At 35.3% G+C, this 20845-nt stretch overlaps 3 protein-coding genes across 10 annotated transcripts in view; 2 read left to right on the plus strand and 1 right to left on the minus strand.

Annotated features, from left to right (window-relative positions):
- The window catches only part of LOC125652271 (uncharacterized), a 47966-nt gene extending 45657 nt beyond the window's left edge, over positions 1–2309 (minus strand). The window contains exon 1 of one of the 4 annotated variants that reach the window (XM_056167049.1): positions 2146–2305. In XM_056167049.1, the coding sequence (XP_056023024.1) occupies positions 2146–2241 (96 nt within the window). In that variant the 5' untranslated portion in view covers positions 2242–2305. Of the gene's footprint in view, positions 1–2126 lie in introns of all 4 variants that reach the window. The other 3 variants (XM_056167051.1, XM_056167050.1, XM_056167052.1) reach the window with 3 other exon arrangements.
- LOC125652269 (protein FAM50A-like) lies at positions 406–10593 on the plus strand. Of its 2 annotated transcripts, none has more exons than XM_056167047.1 (6): positions 406–856; positions 5140–5379; positions 6369–6508; positions 9065–9158; positions 9332–9401; positions 9768–10593. In XM_056167047.1, exons 2-6 carry the CDS (start codon positions 5187–5189, stop codon positions 10276–10278), a joined length of 1008 nt encoding a protein of 335 aa, XP_056023022.1. In that variant the 5' UTR covers positions 406–856; positions 5140–5186; the 3' UTR covers positions 10279–10593. The 2 variants fall into 2 exon arrangements, with proteins under 2 accessions (XP_056023022.1, XP_056023021.1); XM_056167046.1 differs by lacking the exon at positions 406–856 and adding an exon at positions 2334–2477.
- Positions 10594–12094: 1501 nt separating this feature from the next.
- Positions 12095–16765, plus strand: LOC125652276 (uncharacterized). Of its 4 annotated transcripts, none has more exons than XM_048881331.2 (5): positions 12095–12160; positions 12815–12914; positions 13178–13286; positions 13504–13667; positions 16089–16765. In XM_048881331.2, the coding sequence occupies exons 2-5, from the start codon at positions 12844–12846 to the stop codon at positions 16423–16425; spliced, it is 681 nt and encodes a 226-aa protein (XP_048737288.1). In that variant the 5' UTR covers positions 12095–12160; positions 12815–12843; the 3' UTR covers positions 16426–16765. The 4 variants fall into 4 exon arrangements, with proteins under 4 accessions (XP_048737288.1, XP_048737289.1, XP_056023032.1 ...); XM_048881332.2 differs by having other exon boundaries at positions 12115–12160; positions 16092–16765; XM_056167057.1 differs by having other exon boundaries at positions 12154–12230.
- Positions 16766–20845: the final 4080 nt, after the last annotated feature.

Raw genomic sequence — 20845 nt, forward strand, 5'->3', positions numbered from 1 at the left:
AATGTTTGAATTTATTTCAGGGAATAAGCAAAAAAAAATGTCCTAACATTGTAACTGCAAAAGCTAGATTAATATAATAAAAATAGAATTTTGCGTAGATATGCAACCAGGAAAATTAGTATCCATTTCATAGCGATACTTTCAACTAATGCTCAAATGACCGTTAAGGTCTTTGGGCCGCTTGTTACTAATTTGAAATAACAATATTTAATAATTTGTTATAGCGAATTGATAATTTGAAATATCTAAATAATTAATCAAATTACAAATTGATGATTTGTTATAAACACATTCATTGATAATTTGAAATAACAAATTGATTATCTGTTACAACAAGTTAGCATTGAGATAACAAATTGATAATGTGTTATATATAAGGCCTATATATGATTGATTTTGTATTGTTTAACGGGAGGATATTTCATTCAAATGGAGATGTCACCAATACCGGTGAAGGGCTTCAAATTTATGAATAATTGATTTGTTTTATAACAGATTGATAATTTGTTGTAACAAATTGCATGATGATTTGTTATATTCCAAATTGATAATTTGTTATAATTCAGATTAATGATTATATATATTATTTTACACAACAAATCATATGAATCTGTTTATAACAAATTATTAATTTCTTATAACAATGAAACGAAAAAGAATACTGCTGCCGGCCCTAAATATTTCCGTATGTTCACGAAATCATGTAATCCCTTCTGGGTGCTGAGATTTTTAAACGTGCGCATGCGCAAAGTTTGGCGGCTGAAGAGAAAAGGTGCAAGAAACGTGTTGGAGAAAGAAAGAAAGAATTGTGATATCATTAATTAGCAGTCAAGCAGTGATCGAGGATATATTTAAGGTAATTAACAGTTCTTTATATTTCCAAACTTTATATAAAATTTACCATGAAATAGTACATACTGTTAGGCCTACTTGTTAATGCTAAATTATATGTACATGTATATACTCCATCTGCACCTATAGACCTATATGCTCAGTGCTAAGGCGAGGGGATGCGAACAAAGTGTTTGGGGACGAAATAAAGGGATGGAATTGATGACACCAGTTGTGTGTGTGTGGTGGTTTTGAGGGGTTTTTTGTGTGTGTTTTTTATTTGCGATGATTTGTTAAGCTTATAAACGCATCAAATCCAAGTAGTTTTCGCAAGACGCATAGGGTCTTTATAGGCCTACATTTAGATAGGATTGCGCCTCAGCTGAGTAAATGATTTATTACCCCTTTGTCATCGATGTTGGATTCTTTTCATGGACAAAGCCTAACATACAAAATTCATGCCGAGAAAATCGACAATTTAGGGGAAGCGCAGTTACATGTAAAGATAAGCGATGGCTGCTCTGTCCGTGCATGAGGATGCGAATGATGACACCATGTGGTTTTATTGCCCCTTTTTCTTTTTGCTGGTCTTATCTCCAAAACTTGTACACTTTCCAAGGAATGTTTATTAAAACGACTATAAGGCATGGAGAATGAAAAGATACCAGGCAGGCACTACATGTACATACATAGAATTCGGGGGATGGGGGTCTTTTTTTGACAACATTCATTTTTCATTATTTCCACATACAAATAAAGATATATTTGCGTTACTGAGCAACGTTGATATCTGACGTTGAAACAACGTTGATATGTGACGTTGCTTCACCTTTCATATGAAACCAAAATTCAACGTTGATTCCACGTTAGAGAGTGACGTTGTTTCAATGTTGATTCAACGTTGAAGTGCCTGCTGGGAAGGCTGATTTACACTTTAACTTAAGGCAGTAACAGCGTTCCATAGTACGACATATTTTACCCGTCTTGGATGTAGATAAATCAACCTGATGACTTGTAATAATTTGTAGCTTATCGCCAGTTATCGCCAGAGTCAATAAACTGATTGTCGATCTGGTTATCATAAAACTTTATCATAAAACCATGGTATTTGTTGTAAGTCAGCGAAAAGATGTCAACATGGTGTAAATTTTATGCTCAAAATAAATAATTTTTGACGATATCGTTTCATTAAATCAACTAAATGTCTAAATGAAACAAACACCTGTACACACAGGCTCAGTTCTATTGAAGCAAATGTGAAATGGTCGTCCCGGCCCACAATGGACCGGGCCTACCTTAATCATGGCGATATACCTGTCCGGTGTCAATCTCCGAGATAAGGGTTTTGAGATCAGAAAGCTGCTTTTTGAGTTCCTGGTCAACGTCTTGCTTTGAAAAAAAAGATCCCATTACGATATGCCCACAGTTAGTCTGTATTTTCAACTTTCGCTTTCGGTTTTGTTTTGTTTTTTTACGGATTTACATGGGCCGTACTGTATTTTAATATTACAAACATTGACAGACTTCCAGTTACGATATTGTATTGTTTTGTGAAGGTTCTCAGACTCAAGTCAATGCATTGCATTTGAATTACTTTAAAAATCTAGGAAATATCTTATATAGATCGAATGCACTAACCAAGTGAGGTAATTTATTTGTACTTAGAGATTGACCAATCCAATGACTGACCTTTATATGTTTCGTGGCAATATACTGTGATAGACTGATAGATTCTCCATATATATCTAAATACTTCATTCAAATTACAAACGCTAAGTTTGAACTAAAACGTATTGAATTGTCTCAAACAAATCTTTAATCTCATCATTCAATTTGATGCTTTTATTTTCAAACACATTTTCTGTTTCTTTAAATTCTACCGTCACGGAAATTCTTTAGTCCATTTAGAAAATAATTTCAACCTTTCTTTTTTATTTCTACTTCATAAGCCCTACTTTGTTTCTTCCCAACCTTTTCCTTTTTTTTTTCTCTTGGGACATCTTTCCTTGAGAACGAAAAGTCGTATTTGAATATAGAGACATTTCCGCACATATTTCAACAACGAAAAATGGCTGTTTACGACGTAATTTATTAATTTGATAAACACTTTCTTATGAATATTTAATTCAATTAAACTGGTTTTTTTAAAAATAAAAATGAATTCAATTTATATCTATTTATCCGAAACATAACTTTACACACACATTAACTGTTAACATTGAGTAGATGTCGTAAAACATCACTTCCGACTACGACTTATTTATTAGAACTAAAGATAGAGATTATGTCACCATACAGTTCAAAATTGCTCTCAAACTCTTTGCAGTTATTTTTCTAGTTGAGAATAAAATATCTTCTGGTTTAAAGTAAAGTTTCTTGTTTATTTTTTTAACACGACCAGTCAGACTAGTAAATCGACATTTTACCCAACCGGACCTATCATTTAGTAGACTCAGTCGGTCGGACGTGCCTTAGTGTCAAACCCTGGAGATACAAAAACGCAATTGTCCCTCTTTAGCGAGATTAGCTGCAGAACTGTAGCTCTCTGAAAAAATAGTGTGACGGACAGAGCTACAGATCCACCCCTTATAAAAACCTTCGATTTACGGCGCACAAAAAACTGCGCACGGTTGAGGCCTGATATAAATAATTTCATATTTAATTCAATGGCCTAATTCAAACAAATACTATTCTTGATATGGTCAGTTTAATGTATACCAATGGCTAATATAATAAAAATTTACACTTTCATGACTTTTATTCGTATTTACATAGCTAGTCTATAATACATGTATACATCTTGTACCCACCGAAGCATTCAATAAAACACTGAACATACCTCCATCGCAGAAGAGCTGATATCTCGGAAGTTGCGTATTGAAATTACTTATTTACATTTTCAATGTAATTGATCCCATTCCTGCCTATGAACACCTCTTTTAAAGTGGGTAAAATTATACAAAATAAACCTATAGTTCTTTATTGATTTTACAGTTTTTCATTTGTGTCACCACAAAGAAAGAAATGTAGTTTAAATTGCAATGATTATTTTTGAGACATTTTATTTAATTACTTCACTGTGATTAAACAAGTTTTACAACAATCTCAGCATGCAATGAACATAGCTCATATCGTTTGATGTTCTCTTATGTATTTCTGAATGCAGGGCTATGCAAGATGTAACAAAAATGCAGTGAATTTAATCATAATTTTTATTTTCAAATATATTTAATATTATTCTACCAAACACAGTAAAATAAAAACAAAATATATTGGTATAGAAAATGTAATTCAAAAAATTGAGTATAATGATTTTATTCACTGCTGGTTGTCCTTCATTTCTTCAGGTGATATTTATAGAAAGGAATATCACGGGTAGCGTTTACTGATTTGCAAGAAAAACAATGAAAAGTGAGAGCACTTCTCTGGCAGTCTTTAAAACATCACTAGTTAGGCCAAAATAAATATATGTGTGTTTCCTATTTCACTTTTAATAAAAATATTAGGTAGTTTAGGTACAACATTTCATGTCTTACCCATCATCAATACATGTGCCTTATACATTGTACAATCAGGTATGTGCAGTACTTAAGTCAATCGGGTGAAAAACACAAGTGGTGTACCATGGGTAAATTAAGACAGAGGATCTGAAAGAAATATAACAGACTTCCTTGTTAGTTTCTGACTGCTGTGTCTATTTACAATGTCAGATGAGCTTTAAATTTAACATTTTCAAGGCATCCTATGGGTTATCAAATCTCGATATGTCATACAATTATAGTGTTAAACAAACTTTTTTGTGTTAGCATAAAGATTGACTTTGTGCTACTTTGAAAACTCCTCAAGAAAATGATAGTGACAATGAGCTCCAGGACTGAGGTAGACATTTAAAAGCCAGACAATGTCAAAACATAACTACCTGGTCAAGTTGGTACAATAGTATATAATAATTTTTTAATGTTTGTTTGAGTAGACCAAACAGTAGTTGGGTGACTTGTCATGTTAGTTGAGGTAAGTTTCTATGAAGTCACACATTTCGAAGAATTGCTCTAAAGTTGGAGTTTTCTTGCATTTGAAAATCCTTGAATGTGCATGATGAGAGAATTTTCTTCTTTCATTTAAGTTTGATCCGAGATGTGAAAAATCTTCACAGGAATAAAAATCAATATTAATGTAACATTATACTTGACATATTCTTATGTCCACTTTCAAATGTCATTTATTAATCAATATCATGGGCCTTTGCCAATTATTGTACAGTTATTGTGTTTCTTCCAATGATAAAATACATGCATTGTTATTATTCAGAGCTGTATAAAAGTTAACGTGATTCCCCTTTGAGGACTTAAAGAAGGATGGCGCATTACAAGGGTGCAGCATCGGAGGGTGGAAGAGCCCAAATTCTGTTGAAGAAACGTCAGAAAGAGCAGGAAGAGATTGAAACCAGAAAACGCAAAATAGAAGAGGAACTGAAGATCGGAAGCATCCAGAACAAGTTTGCTTCTCATTATGATGCAGTGGAGCAACAGCTCAAGTCCAACACAATAGGTGAGGCCTCTTAACTTATATATATTCCAAAAGCCAGGGTTTTCATCCACTTCCCTAGCAAGACAGACTTCAATCGGAAATCTCACAAAAACATTTAATATACTAGGTATACATACCTAACACATCCATTCCTTTTTGCACTCTTTTGCTTCCCATTAAAATTTCATTTACAGCTTTCAATTGTTACAAGTTTTCATGTTTCCTTCATTTATAGAACTGATGAAAAAAGTTGAGGTCAATTAAAACTTTTACTTCTCTAGAACCATTGAACCAAAAAATGACATAATGAGACGATGCCTCTCTTTTTACCTCTACCATGGAGGTAATATTTGGTCCGGTTTTTGTGTATTTTATGTCGACAAAATTACATAAAACCTAAAGGTTGACCATCACTGGAATTTCTGTGAGAGATTGGTTTTATGAATGTCAACTTTACAGCAAGAGTTGATTAAAATTTGGTGTACAACTTCATTCAAATAATGGCCGTTCACTAAGTGTTTCACCCTAGTGAGGGTCTGGTTTTGTAGTGAAGGGTCCAATGTTTTATGAGATTCATTGCTCAGCTTTCTGATATGGAACATGGGTCTCTAATTCATACTTACGAGTGCACTGAAATATACATTAATCAGCTGATATCAGAATACGCTATTGAAACTACACTAATTCATACTTACAAGTGCACTGAAATATACATTAATCAGCTGATATCAGAATACGCTATTGAAACTACACTATTCAAGGACTTACTGAAGGGATGCATGAAGACAATAGTATTTGCTTGAAAGTTAAACAAATGTTATACTCTCAACAACCTAATGTATATATTAAACTTAATGCAAAAATTTCAATTTGCAAGAAGAAGGTTCTTTCAAATTAAATTAAACAATGTTTATCCACCTATGATATTTAAATCCATGCAATTAATACTAGCTTTAATGATTGCATAATTGGGATTGATAAATTATGAGATACAAAAACAATTTTACCAGGTCTTGTAACACTGGATGAAATGAAAGCAAAACAGGAGGACGTAATTAAAAAGAGACAGTCACAGTTAGCCAAGAAAGACGCAGAAGCGAGACTCATAGAGAAAGAAAGACAGAGAAAAAAGAAGAAAGAACAACAAAAGGTGGGTTCTCAGAGAAAAATTACCATCAGTGAATTGTGCTGGTGAATGATGGTTGATTGCTTTGGCATTGCTGTGTTAGTATTTTGTTAGTGAATATTGATGATGAAATGTTGTGTTAGTATTTTGTTAGTGTACTCTGATGATGAAATGCTGTGTTAGTATTTTGTTAGTGAACACCGGTGATGAATGTTGTGTTAGTATTTTGTTAGTGGACACCAGTGATGAATTGCTGTGTTAGTATTTTGCTAGTGAATACTGGTGATGAATTGTTGTGTTAGTATTTTGTTAGTGAACACCGGCGATGAATTGCTGTGTTAGTATTTTGTTAGTGAACACCGGCGATGAATTGCTGTGTTAGTATTTTGTTAGTAAACACTGGTGATGAAATGCTGTGTTAGTATTTTGTTAGTGAATATCGATGATGAATTGTTGTGTTAGTATTTTGTTAGTGAACACTGGTGATAAAATGTTGTGTTAATATTTTGTTAGTGAACACCGGTGATAAAATGTTGTGTTAGTATTTTGTTAGTGAACACTGGTGATAAAATGTTGTGTTAGTATTTTGTTAGTGAACACCGGTGATGAATGTTGTGTTAATATTTTGTTAGTGAACACTGATGATGAATGTTGTGATAGTATTTTGTTAGTGAACACTGATGATGAATGTTGTGTTAGTATTTTGTTAGTGAATACTGATGATGAATGTTGTGTTAGTATTTTGTTAGTGAACACTGATGATGAATGTTGTGTTAGTATTTTGTTAGTGAACACCGGTGATTAGATGTTGTGTTAGTATTTTGTTAGTGAACACTGATGATGAATGTTGTGATAGTATTTTGTTAGTGAACACTGATGATGAATGTTGTGTTAGTATTTTGTTAGTGAATACTGATGATGAATGTTGTGTTAGTATTTTGTTAGTGAATACTGATGATGAATGTTGTGTTAGTATTTTGTTAGTGAACACTGATGATGAATGTTGTGTTAGTATTTTGTTAGTGAACACCGGTGATTAGATGTTGTGTTAGTATTTTGTTAGTGAACACTGATGATGAATGTTGTGTTAGTATTTTGTTAGTGAACACTGATAATGAAATGCTGTATTAGTATTTTGTTAGTGAACACCGGTGATTAGATGTTGTGTTAGTATTTTGTTAGTGAACACTGGTGATAAAATGTTGTGTTAGTATTTTGTTAGTGAACACTGATAATGAAATGCTGTATTAGTATTTTGTTAGTGAACACCGGTGATTAGATGTTGTGTTAGTATTTTGTTAGTGAACACCGGTGATTAGATGTTGTATTAGTATTTTGTTAGTGAACACTGGTGGTGAAATGTTGTGTTAGTATTTTGCTAGTGAACACTGGTGGTGAAATGTTGTGTTAGTATTTTGTTAGTGAACACCGGTGATTAGATGTTGTATTAGTATTTTGTTAGTGAACACTGATGATTAGATGTTGTATTAGTATTTTGTTAGTGAACACTGATGATTAGATGTTGTATTAGTGTTTTGTTAGTGAACACTGGTGATAAAATGTTGTGTTAGTGAACACTGATGATGAATTGTTGTGTTAGTATTTTGTTAGTGAATATCGATGATAAAATGTTGTGTTAGTATTTTGTTAGTGAACACCGGTGATAAAATGTTGTGTTAGTATTTTGTTAGTGAACACTGATGATAAAATGTTGTGTTAGTATTTTGTTAGTGAACACTGGTGGTGAAATGTTGTATTAGTATTTTGTTAGAGAACACTGATGATAAAATGTTGTGTTAGTATTTTGTTAGTGAACACTGATGATAAAATGTTGTGTTAGTATTTTGTTAGTGAACACTGATGATAAAATGTTGTGTTAGTATTTTGTTAGTGAACACTGATGATAAAATGTTGTGTTAGTATTTTGTTAGTGAACACTGATGATAAAATGTTGTGTTAGTATTTTGTTAGTGAACACTGGGGATGAAATGCTGTGTTAGTATTTTGTTAGTGAACACCGGTGATAATATGTTGTGTTAGTATTTTGTTAGTGAACACTGGGGATGAAATGCTGTGTTAGTATTTTGTTAGTGAACACCGGTGATAAAATGTTGTGTTAGTATTTTGTTAGTGAACACTGATGATAAAATGTTGTGTTAGTATTTTGTTAGTGAACACTGGTGGTGAAATGCTGTATTAGTATTTTGTTAGTGAACACTGATGATAAAATGTTGTGTTAGTATTTTGTTAGTGAACACTGGGGATGAAATGTTGTGTTAGTATTTTGTTAGTGAACACTGATGATAAAATGTTGTGTTAGTATTTTGTTAGTGAACACCGGTGATAAAATGTTGTGTTAGTATTTTGTTAGTGAACACCGGTGATAAAATGTTGTGTTAGTATTTTGTTAGTGAACACTGGTGATGGATGATAGTTGGTGGGTTTAGCTTAACAGAAAGGGTCTAATAACATAGAAAAGAATCTTTATTCATTAAAAAGTAAAATAATGATAATAGGAATATACATTTGAAAATTGGGAATTTTATGTAAGAAACATTCAATATACTTTACACTTTTCAGATTGCTAGTCTCTCTTTTGACCCAGATGAAGAGGAAGACATTGAAGAGTCCGATGAAGAGGAAGTCGAAGAAACAGGAAAGAAAAGAAGACTTGGTAAGTAAACAATTTTGATTCATTAAAGTTGTTGTTTGTAGAGATGATATGTTAAATAAAGCAAACTAGAACATTTGAAATGTTAATCCAGAACATCTCATATTAAGGTCTTGATATAATTACTACATACTAGTATATATGAAGTTTTTTAACCAAAATGTGAATGTTGACAGGTAAAAATCCAGATGTTGATACGAGCTTCCTTCCAGACCGAGACAGAGAGGAAGAGGAAAACAAACTCAGGTACATCAATCAAATGTAGATCAAAGACTATTTACTTAAAACATGACACACACACACACACACACTCTCTCTCTCTCTCTCTCTCTCTCTCTCTCTCTCTCTCTCTCTCTCTCTCTTGTGTCAAAAGGTTATAGATGAAGGCAACATACAGTAAATGAATACAATAGTTATTATGCAAACAGGCAAAAACCCTTGTGATTTTTCAGCTTTATATTTTGCAAGGGAAATTTCCCATTTGGCAGTGCTCTCCTTTCCTTTTTGTGATGTATTTATAATATAGAATAAAGTCAATTATTCAATGTCATCAATAGTAAATGTATTTATTATAGTTGTGTTGTATAATTATTAATTTTTTGTTGTTGTTAGGGAGCAACTTCGCCAGGAGTGGGAAAAGAGACAGGAGAGGATGAAGAATGAGGAAATCGACATCACGTACAGTTACTGGGACGGCTCGGGTCACAGGCGACAGGCACGAATGAAGAAGGGCAACAGCATTCAACAGTTCTTACAAAAATGTCTGGAGAGTTTGCGACGAGAATTTAACGACCTGAAAGTTGTCTCTGTCGACCAATTAATGTATGTGAAAGAGGATTTGATTATCGCCCACCATTACACGTTTTATGATTTCATTGTCACCAAGGCTCGAGGTAAAAGTGGCCCTCTGTTCAGTTTCGATGTTCACGATGATGTGAGATTGGTTAGTGATGCCTCTGTGGAAAAAGACGAATCGCATGCCGGGAAGGTGTGTTTAAGATCTTGGTATGAGCGGAACAAGCACATATTTCCAGCAAGTAGATGGGAACCATATGATCCGGAGAAAAAGTGGGACGAGTACACAGTGTCAGACAAAAACGCAGCCAAAATAACCGTTAAGTGACAGCTTTTATAACGGTTGTATAGTACAGTAAATGTGATGTTATTCATAAGAAGGATCGGAAATAAAGAACAGGGTGTATTGTGCAGTCTCATGACACAAAAAATCTTAAATTGATTTTATCTGAATCAGTTGAAAAGTATGATTCTGGATTTTATTGAAACTGTATTCCTTTTAAGAACTTGTGAATACAGCAACATCCATTACCATGAAAGATTGGGATTTATGTTCCAAATTATTTAGTATTGTCATGTTTTCAGTACAATATAAAATGTGTTTCATTTGTCATGATTTTAAATACATGTATATCTATGAAAATATATCTGTTCTGTGTTGTTGTTGGCAAAAATTTACAAAATCCATTCATACAAAGTACTCGTAATTCTAGTATAGATCTACAACACATCATATTAGTTTTCTTGGATTTTTCAGTTTTGATTTGCACATAATTATGTCACTTCCCTTCAGATTACTTGGTTAGTAAACACAAATTGTATGTTTTATTTGTCAGCTTCCAATGGCAGATTTGAGGGAGCGCAGCCGGCGCTCACCCCCTTAAAAAATTTAATTCAAGGTAAATTGTGGTCTCTTGTTTAGAAAAATGTAAACGATAAAAGAAGCAATAATTTCTTCCACTCGCAGAGAAATTACAAAATCTTTTGATTTATTGAATTACTTTTATTTGGAGAACTCTGAGTGACATTTTTTTCCAAAACCCTTAAGATTTACATCATTTCATTAATTTCACCTTAATATTAAAAATGACAGAAAATTGTAAAAATGACTTCATAGAAGACATATTTCAAATCCTATAAAATCTGTAAAATCCAGAAGTTTCTAGGGACTTCGCCCCCAGGTGCCTCCACCATGACTTCACCCTGGACCCACAGTCGATGGGCAACAAGGCAGCTCCCAGATCCCCTGCCTCATAAAGTTGCGCTCCCCCTAACCGCAATTCCTGGATCTGCCCCTGGCTTCATCACAAATATCAGAAATTATCAGTAAGTTGTGATAGATACAATGTGCATCTTTTCCGTTACTTAAATATTCATCTTTCTTACCTGAACTGCCTTTCTCAAACAGCATTTGAATGTATGAAAATTAATAAAACTTGTTGCATGTATAAAAAAAAAAAAAAAAAGAGAGAGAGATTTAACAGTTTGATACTGAATATTAATTTCTTGTTTGAATATGTAACAATCACATGTAATATCAACCCATTGCAATATATGGAATTTATTGACCACGTACATTGTACATGTCATATTGAATCAACTACAAACCATGTTATTAATGAAATAAGTGCATTTTTTAATTAATTTATAATTGATTAAAATTTCATATGCCTATGGTTTTATTTTTTAAACCACAACTCACTTTTATGATCTGCAAGCTTGCATGTGCATACCTCATTGACAAAACGTCAAAATTGTTTCATTTATAAATGGGATTCGTGTGCCTGCATGTGTGACTTATATACTCATAGTAACAGCTGATATAGAGATTTACATGAAGTATAACATCGCAATGGCCGCTAACTAATAGATCACAAATCTTTACATTTTGTGTTGGTTGCACAGGGCAGTCTCATACTACCCATAGTCCTCTGCGTCTCCGCACTTGTGTGCAAACGACCTCTGGCGGAAGTTTGAGGGCAGTCTAAACCTGAACACAGAGATGATCTGCGTATATAATTCTGTATGTAGTATGAAAAGGTAAGGTAACCGGAATAACCATTAGGACTGGTTCAAAATTTTGAAATATTTCATCTGCATTCGGAATTGTTGATTTCCGGAATTATAACGCTTCCCTTTACTTCATATAGACATTTTAAGATTATTGATCGCTTTTGTACTTCCGGTTAGAATTGATACTTAAGAGTACGGTAAGAAAATACTGAACTTAGTGAAAGTTCCCATGGAATTATATGTCATAAAAGATATACCGTAGTGCTTGTAACGAAATATCCGTTTATTTACCTAACCCTTTATATCTTTGCGAATGTGATATGTTAAACCACAGGCACCTGAATTAATGCCAATAGAATTTAGAAATCCAGGTGCAGGTGGTGAAACACAGTCAGGCCTAGTATATATTGTATACAAAATAAATTTGGTACATGCATCGTTGTAGACTGACATCAACTCCTTTCTCACAACCTAGCCGTTAATCTTGCTGAACTTTCTATTTATGAAAAATACAATAATTCTACTTCTCTTGATCTTTTAAATTTGCTTCTATCTATTTTTTTTAAATTTGGGTTTGTTTTAATGAGAAGTTGAGAACCAATGACGTAACGTACACTGATAGATTTTTTAAGCATGTTTTATATCTGTTAAGGACGACACGGAGCCAAAATAGTACACTACAGTGATCCCTATTTTTGCTTGTGCATTCATTGGACAATATTCCCAATCTGAAATTCATGCATCCTTCTGAAAGTGCTAAATTCATGCATCCTTCTGAAAGTGCTAAATTCATCACTGAAATACAATAAGAATTCATATGGAAAGTGTTGATTGTTCACTTTGTATTTCAGAAAGGTAAAATGCCTCAAGGAACAGAGATATGTATCTTGTCTGGTTAAAATATACTGTGAAAGGTCCAATCGCATCATCAAGGAAGAATTGGATTCAAAGGTAAAAATTGAATTACCACATTTATGGAGAAAAAACCCACAATCCGTTTGAATTGCTTTTCATGTTTTCTTAGTCAACTTCCATTAATTTATGATACTTCCAAGTAGTCAAGTACTGGTGAAGTTGACCTTGAAAATAATGACCAACAAAACAACATAAAATATAACTATATATATCATGTGGGGAATCAATTTGAATTACCTTGACCTGAGATACAATGACCAAGGTGATGTGTTAAGAGTACTTGTACACTTACTGACCAGGTGCAGATTGTCAGTCTCAACACCAGCCACGCATTATGATACTTTGGGAATAGGAAGACAAGCCAACACAAAAGAAATCAAACAGGCATATATTTGTCTCTGTAAAAAAGTAAGTATTTAGTAAACATGGTAAAGAAATTCACAAAGACTGTGTAATTGTCATGATTTTGAAACTTATAGTATACATGTAGTATTGCATGTACATGTGATATTACTGACCAGCATAATACATGTACATTTATATAAATGTTTTTATCTGATATATTCCCTTGTTAAAGAAAAATCTTCATTTGACTATAGGCCTCATAGCTGCATTGAAATTTCAGTTGCACCCAGATGCTAATCCAAGTGACCCTCAAGCACAGCAAAAATTTATCCAACTTCAAGATGCTTACAATATACTGAGTGACCCTAAGGAGAGAGCAAGTTATGATGTGCAGATGTACAAGGAGCTGCATTCAAGGGCAAATGTCAAACAAACATATACCACGTAAGTAAGATCAAGAATGACGTAATTTACGTTTGTTCATAAATATATGACACAGTACTGTAGTAAACATGGATAAAGCAGATTGAGCTTGCAAAGTCCTCTCCCATGCAAAGACCAAAGGCAGGCGTATTTTCAGATATTCTGTTAATAGCTCAGGTGACCTATTGCAACTGGTCTGTATCCGACATGCGTCGTCCATCGTGCGTTAACATTAATTTAACATTTTTAACTTCTTTTTGATAACTACCATTCCAATTCTTTTCAGATGTGGTATGAAGCATATTTGGGACAAGGGGGATATAAATTGTAAATTTCAAAAAAAATTCTTCTCTACTACTGCACATGTAAAAGAAAAACTAAATGCATAATGATGTAGAGCAGGAGGGTCTCTATAACAAACTTGTAAATTTCACGATCCCCGGGGTAGAGGTTCTGTCCCCAGGGCGGGGCCAGACTTGATATGTGTAAAACACTTAAATAACATCTTCTTTAGTGCTATTGATACTGAATTGAAACAAAATTATTACAGTGATTATTGTCTTTATCATTTGAAGGATCGACTTTTTGAAGTTTACTGATACAGCAACTCCGGGGTTTTGACTTTAGGGTGGGTCCAAATTAGTGATATCGTTTATTACGTAAAGTCTTTGTCAGTATATGCACTTTTAAGGGCATTGAAGTTTTAAGAACACATTTTTATGCCCCCGAGATCGAAGGGCCTATTGTTAGCTCACCTGAGCTGAAAGCTCAAGTGAGCTTTTCTGATCACCCGTATTCCGGCGTCCGTCTGTCTGTCCGTCCGTCTGTAAACTTTTCACATTTTCAACTTCTTCTCAACAACCACTGGGCCAATTTCAACCAAAGTTGGCACAAAACATCCTTAGGTAAAGGGAATTCTAAATTGTTAAAATAAAGGGCCAGGCCACCTTCCAAGGGGAGATAATCAAGAAAAGGTAAAAATAGGGTAGGGTCATTAAAAAATCTTCTTCTCAAGAACCACTGGGCCAGAAAAGATGAAATTTATAGATAAACTTTATTAGGTAGTGCAGATTGTAAATTGTTAAAATCATGGCCCCCGGGGGTCAGATGGGGCCACAATAGGGGATCAAAGTTTTACATACAAATATATAGGGAAAATCTTTAAAAATCTTCTTCTCAAGAACCACTGAGCCAGAAAAGCTGAGATTTATATGAAAGCTTCCTTATATAATGAAGATTCTAAATTGTTAAAATCACGGCCCCCGGGGGTCGGATGGGGCCACAATAGGGGGTCAAAGTTTTACATACAAATATATAGGGAAAATCTTTAAAAATCTTCTTCTCAAGAACCACTGAGCCAGAAAAGCTGAGATTTATATGAAAGCTTCCTTATATAATGCAAATTCTAAATTGTTAAAATCATGGCCCCCGGGGGTCGGATGGGGCCACAATAGGGGATCAAAGTTTTACATACAAATATATAGGGAAAATCTTTAAAAATCTTCTTCTCAAGAACCACTGAGCCAGAATAACTGAGATTTATATGAAAGCTTCCTTATATAATGCAGATTCTAAATTATTAAAATCATGGCCCCCGGGGGTCGGATGGGGCCACAATAGGGGGTCAAAGTTTGTTTTTTTTGGGGGGTTTTTTTCGGTTTTTTTTTTGGGTTTTTTTTTTATATAGTGCAGATTCAAATTCGTTAAAATCATGGACCCCGGGGATTGAATGGGGCCTCAAGGGGGGCATCAAAGTTTTACATACAAATTTATAGGAAAAATCTTTTAAAATCAACTTCTCAAGAACCACTGAGCCAGAAAAGCTGAGATTTATATGAAAACTTCCTGATATAGTGCAGATTATAAATTGCTAAGATCATGGCCCCCCGGGGGTCGGATGGGACCACAATAGGGGGTCAAAGTTTTACATACAAATATATAGGAAAAATCTTTAAAAATCTTCTTCCCAGAACCACTAAGCCAGAAAAGCTGAGATTTATATGAAAGCTTTCTGATATAGTGCAGATTCAGGTTTGTTGAAATCATGCCCCCCTGGAGTAGGATGGGGCCACAATAGGGGATCAAAGTTTTACATACAAATATATAGGGAAAATCTTTAAAAATCTTCTTCTCAAGAACCATTGGGCCAAAGAAGTTCATATTTACATGAAAGCTTTCTGACATAGTGTAGATTCAAGTTTGCAAAAACCATGGCCTCCAAGGGTAGGTTTGGGGCCATAATAGGGACTACGGTTTTACATGCAAATAGATATGGAAAATCTTCTGATATGGACCAAGGTGACTCAGGTGAGCGATGTGGCCCATGGGCCTCTTGTTTTGAATTGTTTTGGCACTACTATCAATTAAATGATACATGTGTATAACCCTTTTAAGTTTTTCACCACCAGAGGCATATACATGTTTCTGAAACATTTCTCTTAGTAGTCACAGCACAGAGCACATGTCTGAACAGGAAGTCATGCAGAGGTTTTACAAAAGACATCAGGAGATTTACGAAGAATGGGCCAGGAAAAACAAAAGTCAGTCCAGCACCAACACACACCAACATTGGAATGAGAACAGACAACAGGCATATGACGACCCCAAGGAGTGGTCTGGGCCAGGGAATTTCAATCCACATGACGAGGTGTCATTCAGAGTGTATCGGTATCTGAGTATGCTGTCTGTCGCAGACTTATTCCTCATCACTGCTTTTGGGAAGGTCATCTCTCTGTTCCTGATGATGTACCTTTTATATTCTTATTACAAAAAATTCTAGTGGCCATGATCCTTACAGTTTGTTCTTCAATGATTTTCATTTATTAAGTTATTGACATGTATGTTAAAACATACTATAATTTCTGTTTGACAATTTAAGTTTATTTAATAGCTCTGTTTACTATGATTCAAATAAAAATTTGTTTTATATATTTTGGACAAGATTAACAACTTGTGAATGTACATTGTATATTACAGGAAAATGTTATCATGTATATGTAATTGGTAACATATTGACAGGATACAATGTGTTGTAAGTGCCAAGTAATATATTTATAGACTTGCTTTGTATTTTGAAATTGTTGAATTTTATTTTGAATAAAAATATAAGTATAATTTTATCCAAGCATTATAATATACATTGCACCATGAAAATTGCATACCAGGGCTTTAATCTATGTTTACATTCTGCCGACCCTCATATCAGTCTTAATGATTTATACAATAGTAAGGAAAATCATGTGATACAATTGACCAATCAACAGATTGTTGTTCTTCTTACATTTTGGTCTAAATGCTAGCTGTAGTAAACAAAAATGTATGAAGACATTATTTTCGTCAATACAAGAAAAGTTTCACTACAAAGTAATGAGATTATTGAAATTCACAAAACAAACATACCTATTTCTAGCTTTCATGTCCAGTAAACCTAATGCGTACAAATGTACACAATGTGGTTCTAGATGAAGCCTTTTTTTACACTATATTTGACTGGCCCTTTAGCTTCTATCTATTGCACATAACAATTTTGGAAATTGATGGGAGCTGCCAAATTTAGTGGAGATTAAACTTGGGGATTCGAGAATGAAAGTTTGGCCCAAACGAAAGGCGAAATACAAGCACATTTCTTGAAAGAAGACAAACAATTTTTTGCTCAGTACACTACAAACTTTATATGACATTGGCCAAGGTTACAACAATACATAAGCTAGTTATGTAATTTTATATCATAACCCTGTTGTATTTAGATTAATGTTTCAGACTTTGATATTGTATCTGATTTCAATCATTCCATTTTTTATGTCTACTCCGAAGTCCTATACATTTGCCTGTGACATATGCATCTGGACACCATAAATTCTTGTGTTTAATGAAGAAGTTAAGATAACAGTTATCAATCATATAATTTTCACAAAGAATGAAAAATAATTAAGAGTAGGGCAGACATGGACCCCTGGACACACCAGAAGTGAGATCAGGTATCTAGGAGGAGTAAGCATTTCCTGTTGACCGGTCACACCTGCCTTGAATCCTATGTTTTGATCAGGTAAATGGAGTAATCGGACCTAATGACCAGTTGTTTAGTAAATTAGATGGTTCTAACAATCATACTTTATTTAACTTCAATAATCTACAGCAGACAGAATTTAATCATGAATACAAATTGCAGTCAGTTATTACTGTGTCGGCAGTTCACATTTTCAGTCCTTTGATTATTTTCAGTGCCGCATGAAAGAGAAGTTGCCTGATTTATATAGGTCAGACGTGGGCAGCATAAGTGTAATTTATGTGCGATACCTTGCAGTTTGCTGGCCATGTTCTATTTTTAATTACTCGAACTATCAGGTGGACATGATGTATGTCAGGTGGTTCTACTATCAATACATGTATACTAGGACATTCAGGTGGTTCTACTATCAACATATGCATACTAGGACACTCAGGTGGTGCTGATAAACAATGTTGGATGGTTCTACTATCAATACAAATATACTAAGACATTCAGGTGGTGCTGATAAACAATGTCAGGTGGTTTTACTATCAATAGATGTATACTAGGACATTCAGGTGGTTCTCCTATCAACATATGCATACTAGGACATTCAGGTGGTGCTGATAAACAATGTCAGGTGGTTCCACTATCAATACATGCATCACCAGGACACTCTTGTACTGATAATGAATTGGGGGTGAAGTTTTGAGTTACAGGTAACAATTTCAGGATGATGAGCAACTTCCTTTATAACCGTAAATGAAAAAAAAATAGATTCCTGTCAATTTAGCTTAAAGTTAGTGAATTAACGTGACAATTGATCTGTAAATCATGTGTTCGAAACTTGCAGGGGTTGTAATTTTTCCCCTTTGATTGATTTCTACTAAAACTGCATATTTTTCAATAAATAATGAGTAAACAAAGTAAAATTTATTTTATATTTTCTCCACTTTCCATTTATAACAGTTTTCTCTCATGTGATACATGCTTCTGTCAGTGCCGGGTGTCAGGGTGTTCATTGTCATCTACTGTCAGTGTCAGGGTGTTCATTGTCATCTACTGTCAGTGTCAGGGTGTTCATTGTCAGCTACTGTCTTCTGTCAGTGTCAGGGTGTTCATTGTCAGCTACTGTCAGTGTCAGGGTGTTCATTGTCAGCTACTGTCTTCTGTCAGTGCCGGGTGTCAGGGTGTTCATTGTCATCTACTGTCTCCTGTCAGTGTCAGGGTGTTCTTTGTCATCTACTGTCTACTGTCAGTGTCAGGGTGTTCATTGTCATCTACTGTCTCCTGTCAGTGTCAGGGTGTTCATTGTCATCTACTGTCAGTGTCAGGGTGTTCATTGTCATCTACTGTCTCCTGTCAGTGCCGGGTGTCAGGGTGTTCATTGTCATCTACTGTCTCCTGTCAGTGTCACGGTGTTCTTTGTCATCTACTGTCAGTGTCAGGGTGTTCATTGTCATCTACTGTCTCCTGTCAGTGTCAGGGTGTTCATTGTCATCTACTGTCTTCTGTCAGTGCCGGGTGTCAGGGTGTTCATTGTCATCTACTGTCAGTGTCAAGGTGTTCATTGTCATCTACTGTCTTCTGTCAGTGTCAGGGTGTTCATTGTCAGCTACTGTCAGTGTCAGGGTGTTCATTGTCATCTACTGTCTCCTGTCAGTGTCAGGGTGTTCATTGTCAGCTACTGTCTCCTGTCAGTGCCGGGTGTCAGGGTGTTCATTGTCATCTACTGTCTTCTGTCAGTGTCAGGGTGTTCATTGTCATCTACTGTCTTCTGTCAGTGTCAGGGTGTTCATTGTCAGCTACTGTCTTCTGTCAGTGCTGGGTGTCAGGATGTTCATTGTCATCTACTGTCTCCTGTCAGTGCCGGGTGTCAGGGTGATCATTGTCATCTACTGTCTTCTGTCAGTGTCAGGGTGTTCATTGTCATCTACTGTCTTCTGTCAGTGCCGGGTGTCAGGGTGTTCATTGTCAGCTACTGTCTCCTGTCAGTGCCGGGTTTCAGGATGTTCATTGTCATCTACTGTCTTCTGTCAGTGTCAGGGTGTTCATTGTCGTCTCCTGTCAGTGTCAGGATGTTCATTGTCAGCTACTGTCAGTGTCAGGGTGTTCATTGTCATCTACTGTCAGTGTCAGGGTGTTCATTGTCATCTACTGTCAGTGTCAGGGTGTTCATTGTTATCTACTGTCAGTGTCAGGGTGTTCATTATCATCTACTGTCAGTGTCAGGGTGTTCATTGTCAGCTACTGTCTCCTGTCAGTGCCGGGTTTCAGGATGTTCATTGTCATCTACTGTCTTCTGTCAGTGTCAGGGTGTTCATTGTCATCTACTGTCTTCTGTCAGTGTCAGGGTGTTCATTGTCATCTACTGTCTTCCTGTCAGTGTCAGGGTGTTCATTGTCATCTACTGTCTCCTGTCAGTGTCAGGGTGTTCATTGTCATCTACTGTCTTCCTGTCAGTGTCAGGGTGTTCATTGTCATCTACTGTCTTCTGTCAGTGTCAGGGTGTTCATTGTTATCTACTGTCTTCTGTCAGTGTCAGGGTGTTCATTGTTATCTACTGTCTTCTGTCAGTGTCAGGGTGTTCATTGTTATCTACTGTCTTCTGTCAGTGTCAGGTGTCAGGGTGTTCATTGTCATGTACTGTCTTCTGTCAGTGTCAGGGTGTTCATTGTCATCTACTGTCAGTGTCAGGGTGTTCATTGTCATCTACTGTCTTCTGTCAGTGTCAGAGTGTTCATTGTTATCTACTGTCTTCTGTCAGTGTCAGGGTGTTCATTGTTATCTACTGTCTTCTGTCAGTGTCAGGTGTCAGGGTGTTCATTGTTATCTACTGTCTTCTGTCAGTGTCAGGGTGTTTATTGTCATCTACTGTCTTCTGTCAGTGTCGGGTTTCAGGGTGTTCATTGTCATCTACTGTCTTCTGTCAGTGCCGGGTGTCAGGGTGTTCATTGTCATCTACTGTCTTCTGTCAGTGTCAGGGTGTTCATTGTCATCTACTGTCAGTGTCAGGGTGTTCATTGTCATCTACTGTCTTCTGTCAGTGTCAGGGTGTTCATTGTCAGCTACTGTCTTCTGTCAGTGTCAGGATGTTCATTGTCAGCTACTGTCTCCTGTCAGTGTCAGGGTGTTCATTGTCAGCTACTGTCTTCTGTCAGTGCTGGGTGTCAGGGTGTCCATTGTCATCTACTGTCAGGGTGTTCATTGT

This window comes from Ostrea edulis, chromosome 5, assembly GCF_947568905.1.
Source record: "Ostrea edulis chromosome 5, xbOstEdul1.1, whole genome shotgun sequence".
Lineage (NCBI taxonomy): Eukaryota > Metazoa > Mollusca > Bivalvia > Ostreida > Ostreidae > Ostrea > Ostrea edulis.